The sequence below is a fragment of the Eulemur rufifrons genome, chromosome 1, assembly GCF_041146395.1.
Source record: "Eulemur rufifrons isolate Redbay chromosome 1, OSU_ERuf_1, whole genome shotgun sequence".
Taxonomy (NCBI): Eukaryota; Metazoa; Chordata; class Mammalia; order Primates; family Lemuridae; genus Eulemur; species Eulemur rufifrons.
The window spans coordinates 35,089,160-35,102,356 of record NC_090983.1 but is presented as its reverse complement, the minus strand read 5'-3'; the positions used below and the strand labels follow the sequence as shown (position 1 = coordinate 35,102,356).

General features: G+C 34.7%; 1 protein-coding gene across 1 annotated transcript in view; it reads right to left on the bottom strand.

Moving 5' to 3' along the window:
* Nucleotides 1-1,617: 1,617 nt before the first annotated feature.
* Nucleotides 1,618-13,197, bottom strand: part of GTF3C3 (general transcription factor IIIC subunit 3) — a 31,687-nt gene continuing 20,107 nt past the window's right edge. The window contains exons 12-18 of the mRNA XM_069469018.1: nucleotides 13,064-13,165; nucleotides 12,174-12,309; nucleotides 9,984-10,221; nucleotides 9,160-9,350; nucleotides 7,436-7,560; nucleotides 4,217-4,369; nucleotides 1,618-3,064 (exon numbers count right to left, since the gene is read on the bottom strand). Of these exons, the coding sequence (XP_069325119.1) occupies nucleotides 2,942-3,064; nucleotides 4,217-4,369; nucleotides 7,436-7,560; nucleotides 9,160-9,350; nucleotides 9,984-10,221; nucleotides 12,174-12,309; nucleotides 13,064-13,165 (1,068 nt within the window). The 3' untranslated portion in view covers nucleotides 1,618-2,941. The remainder of the gene's footprint in view (nucleotides 3,065-4,216; nucleotides 4,370-7,435; nucleotides 7,561-9,159; nucleotides 9,351-9,983; nucleotides 10,222-12,173; nucleotides 12,310-13,063; nucleotides 13,166-13,197) is intronic.

Below are 13,197 nucleotides of genomic sequence, written 5' to 3'. Positions count from 1 at the left end.
ACACAACTGCCATGAAGAACTTATAATTTAGACTGTTTTGTAACCTTCAATTTTCTTATCTGAAATTTTGTCATTTCTTCAATCTTCCATTTTGTCTTTGTTAAATTCTATTTTCCTCTTCTCTTCATTGAATTAGTTTTTACAATTACATTTTGAATCTCATAAAGCTCACTCTTTGAATTCCTTCCTTTTTATGGCATCCCTCTCTTATTTCATCTGTAGGATGTTTTCTCATCCGGGGATACTAATTGCATTTTCTTTGTTTCTTATGTCCTGCGTTAGTTCTGTTCCCTTTGAGTTCCTTCCCTACTCCCATTTGCTGTCACGGATTTCTTCCATTTCAGCAGCTTTCCTCAAATGTCTAATGACCATGAGCTGCAGCGCGCTGATAGCCAGGTGCCACCAGGCTGATTGGGCTCAGCAGCAGGGGTTTGTTCACTGGCCAGGTTGGGCTGTTCTTTGGGAAACCCCCAATTGTCAGTATACATAGATATTTCTTTCTTGAGCAGGGTTTTTCTCAGAAGGGAACCCTTCAATTTTCTGCTTAAAAGATATTAACTTGATGCCAATTTTCTGGAAGTTAAATAGGAAAAGGAAGCTGGCCGTTTCACTGTCCGGTATGTAGATTTTCACTTAATCCTTTACATAGTAGTGAATAAATCTTACTGTTACCCTTACATCACCACACTAGGCACATTCCCCCTACTCTTGCTCAGAACAGTTTTTAAAAGCTTGTTATGGATTAGATTTTGTGACACTACTTATAATTTAGCAACAAAGTTTTATATTCATTCCTATTTGCTTTATGCTCTTCTTGTGAAAATGGCTAGAAAACAGGAATGCTACATAGAAAGGAAGATGGAATGGTAGATCAGTTAGGAATTTTTTTTGGTGCAGCTAACAGAAAAACTCAAGCTAGTGTAAACATCAAAGGGGAAGTTAAAGAATCACGGATACCTTACAGAATGAATCCAAGGGTAAGAATATTGCTGGCTTTAGGATGGAACTGAAAGTTGGAAAATCTCTGGGAATCCATTGTACTTTCTCCACCTCTCATCTTTATTTCTCTTTATGTATAAACCTCACTTTTCTTTCTCAACAGAATGGGATAACTGGTAGTTGGCCTCATAGCTCTGAAGTTCTCCACAGAAACGTTCTCTCAATTCTAAAATTCGCAGTGAAGGAGGGAGGAAAGTCTTGATTGGCCCCGCTTCATTCAGGAGCAGACTCCCTACTGGATCAACTCAACAGTAGAAACGAATCTCATTGCATAAAATTGCTATCGGGATCCCATTGCAGAAGTAAGGATAGAAGGTAAGAGTGACTATGAGCTTTTTAAAAAAAAGACACCCCAAAAGATGTTTACTGCAGGTGCTTTCATAGGCTGAAGGCCTTGAGGACAGAAAAAGTAACTGCCAATTTCCTTTTTCTTTCTAAAATGAACTTACGCTCAATTTTTATGTTGTTCCTCTGAGCAAGAGTAAGAACGTTCCTCTTAAGGAATATCTCTGAGCAAGGAGTAGCCTGCTAGTGATCTTCAGCATGCTCTCTGTGTAAGGTGGATGTGATAACACCACCACCACCACGTACCTTACTGGTGGCTCAATCTCAAGTATCTAGTACTGTACTTAGCACATAGTAGCACAGTAAATAAAACTCAGCAAGTGGTAGGTATGATTTTAAATGCTAAACAAAGTTATGCAATATCAGACCTTTTTTTCCTTAGAAGACCGCTAGAGAGATTTATTTTTTCCTTAAAGGCTGTTTAGCAGACGCTAGAGTCACAGTCCAGTGAGCTAATTCAAGAGAGAAACTCTGAACACAGAATGCTCAGTTCCACCAAATTCTAAGACACAAATCTAACTTATTAGTCTATCACAGTTAGCTTTATCATTAAAGCTAAATGGCAGGTAATAAATAATAAGCATGTGAAACTGTAATTATAAAAATAAAATTTATTTAAATTATGTACACACACACAGAGTTCTCAGTATATTTACTTATTACATACAAATTCTGTTTCTCAACTAGAAAGTTATATATACAGTATAAACAGTAGTAAGAACTGCTAAAAAGCTCCCATTGTAGTTCTTTGATCCTATGTTTCTTCTCTCCCAAAATTGGACTGGGTCTTGCAATCCATATGTACATTTATTAGAGCATTTAACTTTCCCCTGAAAAGCTGTTGTTAAACTAGTAGTACATCTAAAAAGTATTGTTATCTTAGATTCAAGAACATATACTATTTGAGAAGAATGAAAGGTTTTTAACTTTATTCCATATACACAACTTGCCCAGTCTTTCTTACTGATCTTGAAATGGAAACCATGTCATTTCATTAAACATGATCTTTTTTTTTTTTTTCCTGGGTCAGGAAGCCACAAATACAGATCATGCATTTTTTAATTTGCCTTGTTGTAGTATGTTTTGAATTAGCCTAGCCTCCTAGGTTTCATAGTCTGTAGCTAAGATACATGCAGCTGAAAAGTAAAAGATTATTTATCTTTCTACCATGTAACCATTTTAAATAATTTTCTTAGCTGCTAAATAATGGTCTTGACATCATAAAGAGTACCAATCTGTCTTTTCTTTAATAAGCAACCTCTTTTTTGATGTATTTGAAAAACTGCCTTATGTAATACTAACAGGGCTATAGTATTATATACACAGATGAGTAAAAAATAGTGTATTCAACTCCAAGCTGGCTTAAAGGCTAATAAGACTGGGGACAATTTTACTATAGAATGGTAAAGCAAAATGACAGAACAATATACCAATTTGTGTAGGAATGATAATTTTGCATCATCATTATCATATATTAAAAATGAATATACTGTTAGATAATTCTGAAATCATCACTTCTATTCTGGAGTTAATAAGCCCTGAGACAGAAGATACTGGTCTCACACAGCAGCTGCCAGGCTTTCTCAGTTGAGGTGCTTTATACAGAACAATAGGTATACAAAAGCTTTTGAGCCATTCCTGTATTACCGCTGCTCTGATAAATGAGAGACAAGTTGTAGGCAATATCTCTTCGTAAGTCTAACTGGTCAACTTCTATACCCTAGGGGGAAAAAGATACATGAATGTTTCTATATTTCAAACTGCCAACCATGACAATTTTATAGCAAATTAAGTTTTCAAAAACTGTTAAAACTTATAATACTAAAAAAATTTATAAAAGTATGCATATACCTTCAATCAGTGCTAATTCAGTTAATCATTATAGTACCAATTATCAAATATTTCAAAATGTCTAAAGTCTCACCAATGAGCCACAGAAGAATAAACTCCAGATGAATGAAGGATTTAAGTATAAAAAAATACAGTTGCATACAATCTTGGGTAAGAAAGATCCTTCTAAATATGATAGCAAAAGTAGAAACTGTAAAGTGAAAGACTGATACAACTTCATAAAAAACCTTCTATGTGTAAAAAAAAAATAATACAGTAATAAGTGAACACAAATGACCAGATTGGGGAGAGGAGAAAGGCATATAAAGAATAGGTCTAGGAGGGCATATACCAAAGTGATTACCTCAGAGGTGTTACATTTTTTACTACTTAATGCAATGAACTCAATAGGATAGTAATCTTCCCCAATACAAAGTTTTTGGGTCAACTGAAAAATTAAAAATGATACCTATAAAGCTCAAGTGGTAATATGTAAAGATATTTATGAAATAGGAACACAATGGATGTATATGTTTTATCAACATAACTAAGTATATATTCATTTGTTTAAAGACTAAAGTTGAACAAGGGTAATAGAAAATAACTGAGGGAATATGGGAATTATGAGTGAAACAAATTTTTTTTATATATTGCTGTGTTAGAATACATTTAAAAATTAGCCATGAAAATATACTTTTCTCTAGAAATCAGACTTTAATACTGGTCTTTCATCTTTATAGAGAAGTATGGTATTTATACTTGGAAATGAAAAATCACTATATTACCCAATACTTAGGAGCTGGGAGACATGAAGCCCATCTGTAAAGCACAGGGGCTACCTTAACTGATATGTTCCCAGGGTTGCTGATCAAGTCATGAGGCTCAAAGATCTACCTGCTGCTGAACACAAATGCATTGAATAAGGGAAAAATACATTTTAGTATACAACCTGTAATTTATTTCACTGTCTGGACCACAGCAGCTAACTGTACTTATCTACAGCCAAATGAAGTGACTCCTCAGTTTTTAAATTATACAATACCTCTACCACAAGTGGAGGGAGCTCTAGAGCCTTCTGGTAATAGTGGATTGCAAGATGAATTAGCCCCAGTTGATGAAGGCCACGACCCAAATTGTAGAATGATTCTTGGCAAGGCCCACGCAGACTAAGGTATCGATTAAGAAAGGAAAAGCCCTGCCAAAAAGAAAAAGATAATTCAATATCTCACAAATATGTGCTGAACCACTACATTATCTGTTTAGTGTAGTGTCATATTAGTGTGTAGTAAGGTGTCAATACACAGCTCTTGTGAAAGGTGTAAAACAATTTTTTTCCTTTAAGCTAGGGACAAAAATATTCACAGAAAACAGAGCCAAATGTTAAAACTATCGACAGAGTATAATCTGTAGTAAACGAGATTTTTTTTAAAAATGGTTTCAAGTTGGCTTTTATGGCATTATAGGCCAATGAACTTTTTGGTTTGAGATACATGCCTAAAAACTTGAGCAAGATACAAAACCTGAGCCCTTATAATGGTAGTTTAGAAAGGTTTACTCTGAGGAGCAAGTTTACTTGGCTATATTTAACCTTTCAGGGTAAACTGTACCTTTTATAAGTAAGTTATCTCTCAGGACCATAATTGCCTCTAAACCTGAAAAACTGGAATTCTTTTTCCCCTGAGAACTTCTGACTCAAAGACTTAATGGAGAAAACTATTTCAGAGCAAAGCAATAATGATGCAGGCTCCCTGTGTGATATCACGTCCAGAAAGCACTTGCTGCTTCACCTCTTCCCATATTCACTTTCCCTTTTAATACAACTTCAACTTTTATCATCTACTGAAACTTACAGATTGCAAATGTGCATGTGTACTAATTAAATATATTACTTAAGGAATTGGGAGTAAATCAACTAATTTATGAATATAGAATGTAATTGTTCCCTGCATGATCTGCTATATAATACAATGGTCACAAATTTTCCTTTGTAAATAAATACATAATATGAGGAAAAAGAGTAGTCCCAAATGAATTGTAACCCAAATGAACTTTTAGGTCTTCTGATATAATAATGGGAGTTACCTGCTGCCTTTTTAGAAATTTTTAACACATTTAAAGAGGATAATCTCCTTGATAACTGAAAGACTATTCAGATATTTATTGATTTAAAAACTAGATAACATGGGCTTCATCTTATAAGAACTATGAATCATCAAATATAAAAACTGCAAAAAAGACAAAAGCATATAGTTTAAATGGAAAAGAAAAAGTTCTTTTGATGTTAGTTATGTTACATTTTAATCAAATTACTAAAAGGCCAAGTGTATTCACTACCTATATAATATTAAATAAAGGTAGAAGTAAGGAAACATGAAAGATTTTACTCTTACAATATGATATAAAGGTAACAAATGTAGTAAACTTAAATTAGCCTTTTTTCAAGGTAGTATAAAGGAAAATTACAGTCCTGGAGCATGAAGAAATATGAGAAACAATTTCATAAGTTATGCTATTACAATACAATCTGCTTTTTAGAAACTTTTTAATGGAAAATGTTTAACATACACAAAAGTAGAAATTAGTACAATGAATTCCCATTACTTACCTCTTGTTTCTTCTCTAGTCTCAATCATTTGTAACCTGCTATTTTCCTATCATAGTAGTTTGAAATTTAGCTTCCAAATTACTTTGAAGTACATGAATTTTTGCCTTACCAGGCCAACAAAAACTATACATTTTACCTATGAAATGAGTTAATCCATAAAAATTTCCATTAAATTTTTACCAGAATTTTATGAGGGCAAGAAATTCTGCCTGTGTGTGTACTCACTGCTATATCCCCAGTTCTTAGCACATAATCAGAGCTCAATAAATGTTTAATTTATAAACAATCCTACATTACCAAAAAGCATCCATTAATGAAGAAAAAGCAGCTTGGAGGAAAAGGTAGAAAGAAGAAAAACTTAGGAGTTTTTTGTGTTTCAGGGTTTTTTTTTTTTTTTTTACTTATGGTTATTTTCAAATATACAAAAGAGACCACTTTAATGAACCCCATACCTAGTTTAAACAATTATCAATTTAAGCTTTCCTTTAACCATTTAAAAAATTTTTTTTAATTTTAAAATATTAAGGGAGTTAAATGTTTTTGTTACATGAATACCTTATATAAGGCTTCAGTTGGGGCTTTTAGTGTGCCATTTTACTTTAAAAAAACAAAAATTCTTTACTCTAGATCCTGCTATTCCATTCAAGTCAACATTTTCTTTCCTTCCCAACCTACTGAAAAAACATGTCTATACCATATATTTTGGAAGCATCAAACATAAAAAATGAAATCATAGAATCAACAGTGTTGAGGGTACAGTAGCGAACTAGACAGACAAGATCTCTGATCTCAGAGTTTATATTCTTATAAGAGGAGATAAGCTATAAAAAAAGGGAAGAAAACAAAAACATAATTTTGAATTGTTGTAAGAACCAAGAAGAAAATTTTAAAAGAACCATTTGTTGGTGATGGTGTAAGGAAACAGTCACACTCCTCATATATGTATGTATTATTATATTTTTTAAAACTAATTTAGGCCGGGCGCGGTGGCTCACACCTGTAATCCTAGCACTCTGGGAGGCCGAGGCGGGAGGATCGCTCAAGGTCAGGAGTTCGAGACCAGCCTGAGCAAGAGCGAGACCCCGTCTCTACCAAAAATAGAAAGAAATTATATGGACAACTAAAAATATATATATAGAAAAATTAGTCGGGCATAGTGGCGCATGCCTGTAGTCCCAGCTACTCGGGAGGCTGAGGCAGGAGGATCGCTTGAGCCCAGGAGTTTGAGGTTGCTGTGAGCTAGGCTGACGCCACGGCACTCACTCTAGCCTGGGCAACAAAGTGAGACTCTGTCTCAAAAAAAAAAAAATAAATAAAAAAAAAAAAATAAAACTAATTTAAATTAAATGAATCTTTAGGACCTAGGATGGCTGGAGATTTCGGGTCCCCAGACTGTAAGGAACCCTGCATGTGGATTCCTCCAGATTTTGCCTGTGTCTTTTTCCCCTATGAGCTGAGAGTGTGTAGTAAGTCTTAGCCATGAGTACAACTGTATGTTGAGTGTCGTGAGTGCTGAACATAGGGACAAGTGTTGGGGTCTCCCGACATGTGTACTAAGCATTGTGTATTACTTGGAAACTGGATTTTTAAAAAGCATTAAATGTATTCATTTCTAAGAAACACAAAATCAAGTAATGAGAAATCCAATTGAATTACCTGTACAATAAGAGCATGTCTCCTTAACACATACTTCTGAGATGCCATATGAATAAAGGTTAGGCCTATACAGAGGCTATAGAGAGGTTCATGGGGGTGGGTACGAAAGGCTTGCACGTACTGTCCTGGAAAAAGAGCAGCAGTGTCAGATGGTGTGCCAAGAACAACGCTCCTTATTTCTTCAACACTTAAATATATTTTAAGGCTAAACATTATTGATTTTAACATATACAAAGTGTACACGACATCTTAAATATCAGCCCATTAATTTGAATTTTACAACACTACATAACATATAACACAATTAGAAATTTCCCACGCATGTGTCCTGACCATGAACATTAGTATGAGTAACTAAAAGTAACTTTTTTTCTAGGCACAGCTGGACATTTCTGTGTGGAGTAATACTTTCAAAATAAATAATTTATCAATTGTGATCATAAATCTGTTTTGAAAGCAACGTAGGAACGTGTCTTTTGGTGAATTCTTTTGTAAAATTAATCGATCTGTTTTATAAATTCAAATGTGACGGATCATGGAGGTGAGAAAAGGGAAGCTTTGTTTTGTTTTTTATGTTATAGGTGGTGTTTTCTCAAATGACCAACTATTCTGTTTTTCCTGAGAAAGCTAAATGTATCCAATAATAAGAATTTGAGGTTTTATGAATTCCAATTACCTCATGTCAAAAGCCTAATTAGATAGATAGGCGAATTTAAGCAAGTTGTATCTCATAAAGGAATAACATAGTATATATTAAAAACTTCTATTCCTTCCAGCTTCTGTTCTGGAAGGAATGGCACCACAGAATCTCTTTAGCAGCAAAGATGGTAAACTGTCCTTTGGGCTTTTCTATTTTTACCTTTTGTAAAAGTTTCCAATATAGGAAAATGAATATATTTTCTTAACAATAAACAATTCCCAAAAGCATATAAAAAAAGAGGAAAGTTTAAACATTTGATGTTTGAGGTTACTGGCTGAACAACTTTAAAAACACCAGCCATGCACAAAGAAACATAAAAGTATTAAATAGTCAAAAATCACAGTTTATTCAGAAGAAATGAACTTGGCCACACTAGCTTTTAGGCAGCAGGAAATACATGTCTAATTTTAAACATTTGGTTAGGTATTTTTCTACTTTTTCGTTTGTTTCCTCACTATAGAAATTCATTATAAATGATTAATGAATTTTCCTCAGTTTAATTAGAATAAGCACCATGTAAATAAATCTCAATATAAAGATTTGTTTCCTAAAGGAATGAACTATCAGCATACCTTAAATCCTTTTTGCACTACAGCAAATTAAAATCAGGGGGCAAAACATCCATAATTAATGGAAATTATTTTAAAAATAAGCCTAAGCAGAGAGAACTGTTGACCTTTACAATGAATTACAAGACCTACATCATGAGCTTTTTACAACCAAAGCTTAATAAGAATTAACAAATATTAATGTGGTTAATTATTATTGCTGATACTTACAGCCACGTACTATATGTGCCAGGCACTGTTTTAAGTACTTTATATTGACTCATTTAATTTTCACAATAATCTACAAGGTAGGTCCAATTATTATCTCCACTTTAGAGTAAAGAAACTGAGGCAGAGGGAGGTAGAAGAATTTGCCAGTGGGGCCACTATTTAAACCCAGGATGTTCCACTCCAGAGACTGGGCTCTTAACCACCACACTGTCTATGCCTGACAAATCATGTGCCAGGACACTTACCAAGTGCATGCTTAAAACTACCAGACACAAATGCATTGTGTCCATTTAAGACACACAGTGCATGATTATCTGGGTTTTTCAGCATTAATCGGAGACAGAAGCGATGATGGCGCACATCTTGGGAGTGCATGGTAACTTGATTGAAAATGTTCCAGAGCTGGGGTTTATTGACATTTTCCATTACCATTATCCTAAAATTGCAGAAAGAGGGTGAGGAGAAAAATAATGTAAAAAATCTTCCTGAATTCTAAAGATGAAACCCCTCAGTGCCATCCTACCAATATTGAAAAGCACCATCCCCCAATATGGAACCATAGAATGTTTCAATATATTTAAGGAAAACCCCTCACACAATGAAATTTTTTCCCCCCAAAAATGATAGTGTTTACATTTTATTTCTGCTTTTCAACAAAACTTTGAACTAAAAGCCAGAAGTGGTTTAAGTTTCACTTTTTCTCTCCCTGCTCACAACAGCTGCAGTACAATGAGCACTAAATAACAACTACTACTAACATCTGCCACACATTCTTAAAAGGCTTTAACCCTCATAATAATCCTATGAGGTGGCAGTATCATGATGTCCTTTTATAAATGAGAAGACTTACGCACTAGATGTTAATATAACTAGCCTAAGGTCACACAGCCAGTTAAGTGTCAGGGCTGGGATTCAAACCCAGGAAGCCTGGCTCTAAAGTCCGTGTTCTCAAATACTGCCTCTGAGAATCACCACTGAACTGAATCAATCAGGAAGCAACAGGAGAGCTAAAAATAAAGTAAATGTACTTATTCTATCAGAGAATCTAATTAAAGTATTAGAAAGTCACCTGATATAGTTGTATGCCTTTCTGAAATTTTTGTCCAGAATTGCAGCAGACAGACCAAAGTATTCTAGTTCTTTGCGCTTTTGCCTGTCATCATAAAATGAGTAATATTCCAATGAAGAATCTACAAGTAATTCAGCCTCTTGAAATCGGGATAGGTCACATAAGGAGTATATGGCCTTCAAGAGAAGGTTCCACCAGTCATCTTTTGTCAAGACACTTGTGAGGACAGCAAATATTGCTAAAATGAGACCAATGAAAACCAGTTAGGACACACTATTTCCAGAAGTAGCAGCATTGGAAAAATTCAAATCATCAATTTTAAGAAAAACTTAACCATGGGCCTGAATTCTTGCCAACACTGTCCTGACAAAGATAAGGGGGGAACTGCTTATTTTTACTCCTTAAATGCTACACCCTTCTGCTCTGCCTGCAAATCTGCAATCCCAGGTAATTCTGACTCTGACTTGTTGTCTACAAGGTCCAGCTAGCCTCATTTGCATGTTTCCTTGCTAGCTAGGATATATGCTCCTCCAGCGCAGAACAAGCGTGCTTCCCGTGGCTGCAGTCTGACGGGATTCTGCACATACAATGCACTCAATGACTTCAAATTCATACTCTGAGATTCAGGTTGTTCTTGATCTTTTCTGATCTCAATTTTCTTTTCTCTGCCTTAAAATTTCTCTTATCCTTAACAACCTCCTTCTCTTATTTCTCTGTAAGAAGCCCCTCTGTTATAACCCTTGAGAAATATCAGAAGCCACAAAAAATTTTTACTGTCTTTAATCCAGTAAGTTCCCTTTTGGGAATCTATCCTAAACATTCAAAATACGGATAAATCTATTTTTATGAAGATGCTCACTACATTATTATTTATAAAAGAAAATTATCAGAAGGAATCATATACCAAAAAAATAAAGAAATAAATAAATTATGGAACCACCATCCAATGGAATATTACACATTCCCTAAATATAACAGTTATGAAGGGAATAGAGCAACATGAGTAAATATCTGAGAAAATGCTCAGTGAGCAACAATGGACCCAAAATGAGGAATCACTGAAAGAAAATAAGGCAGGATCAGATATAGAGAAAACTACAACTTGGTCCAAAATTCATGCTGCAGAGGTAGAGCTGTTGGGATAAATCCAGAATCAATGAACTGGAGAGAGGGAGGGCTCTGAGGCATTTACAGCTAGATTATGAGCTGCTGAGCCCTCCCACCCTTCCTCTGACTCTAATAATGCCTATAGTAATGATTTAATAAATGTTTGCTGAATTAATTAACAATGAAATCATCTTCTGGCAGACTGATATCTCCAGTTTATAGCCTAGGTCATTTCCAAAGTTCTCTGAGTAATAACCTCATCTAAATATGTTTAATGCTCTTATAACTAAAAATAGATGTCTTTTAAAGTCATAATACTTGAGACTGGGTCACGGCAATTTATTTTTAAAGAGTTCATATGACTCTTGCTACATTTGTCAAAAATGAGTTTAATAGAGAATGGAATATATGTAATTGAAGTCACTGGACAAATAATCTGTACTGTCATCTTCAAAAATTTCTTAAAATATATTTTCTTAAAAAGTCAAGTCTTGTTTTACTTTTTTTCACAGAAGCAGATGCTTTCAATTTTTTAAAGTATTTACATTTACTGTTTCCTTTAACATCAAATGATTTTATTATACTTGAGAGACTTAATTTCTTTTTTTTTTTCTTTTTTTTTTTTCCTTTTGTTTTGTTTTGTTTTTTTTGAGACAGTCTCGCTCTGTTGCCCGGGCTAGAGTGAGTGCCGTGGCGTCAGCCTAGTTCACAGCAACCTCAAACTCCTGGACTTAAGCGATCCTACTGCCTCAGCCTCCCGAGTAGCTGGGACTACAGGCATGCGCCACCACGCCCGGCTACTTTTTTCTATATATATTTTTAGTTGGCCAGATAATTTCTTTCTATTTTTAGTAGAGACGAGGTCTCGCTCTTGCTCAGGCTGGTCTCGAACTCCTGACCTCGAGCGATCCACCTGCCTCGGCCTCCCAGAGTGCTAGGATTACAGGCGTGGGCCACCGCGCCCGGCCATTAGATTAATTTTTCATTTGAAAAGGATATATTTTCAATTACTGTCAAATGTTACTTCATGAGTCTTTTTCAATTCAGCCAAATTTTACATAATAAAGCAAATGACATAATTACCTTTTGCATCACAATTTGCTGTCTCTTGGTCATTGTTGTCTGATATTTTGTCTCTTGATACTTTAATTAGATAGAGATGCCTCTCTCCAGATTTGGAACTGGATATCAAACAGACTTGGGCTCTATTCATTGCTACCTGAATTAAGATGATAATTTGAGAGTTTTTAATCAATAATTTTTTTTTTTTTTTAAGAAATGGAGGGTTTCACTATGTTGCCCGCGCTGGACTCAAACTCCTGGGCTCAAGAGATCCTCCCACCTCAGCCTTCCAAGTAGCTGGAATTACAGACACACGCCACCACCACACCCAGCTTTAAACAGTAATTTTTTAAAGAAAATCTATGGGCCACAAATACCACAAGTGTGACTGAAACCTCCTTTAGTAAGAGAAAAGGAGGCCAAATTACTACATAAAAAAAAAATCTAGTAGTAGTATGAATTGATTTATTTTTTTCTCACCAAAGGAATTTTGGGTCACACTACTCACCTTAGAAAGGAAAAAGGCAATTTATATTAGCATTATAACAGGTATATACACACACGTGCACATACACATACACAGCCACCTCCCTGCAAAAAGCCAGGCTAAGAGATCTGGAATACATTTTTGCAAAGTGAAGAATTTTGGCACACAGTACTGTCTACAGGGCCAATAACTGATAATACTATGGTTCTCACTTTTCTAAATATGTATTAGGAAAGATTTTATTTCACTTAATCTACCATCAAGAATTTTCAATTATATACCACTGATCTCTAAAGTTTTTTGTTTTTATCTTTCACCTTAAAAAGTAAGTTTAACAGAGTAAAGCAATCATAAACCAGTATAATCTATATTTAAATACTAAACATTTAAAAAGTCAAAAATATAAAGCAAGCTCATTACCCACCTTTAAAAGCATAGCTAACATGGTAAGTAAGGTATCCACATAGCCATACATTTTGCCTTGTGAAAACAATAGAGTAGAACGATGAAGCAGTAACTTCAGTTCCTAAATAAATAAGCACATAATAATAATGAGTG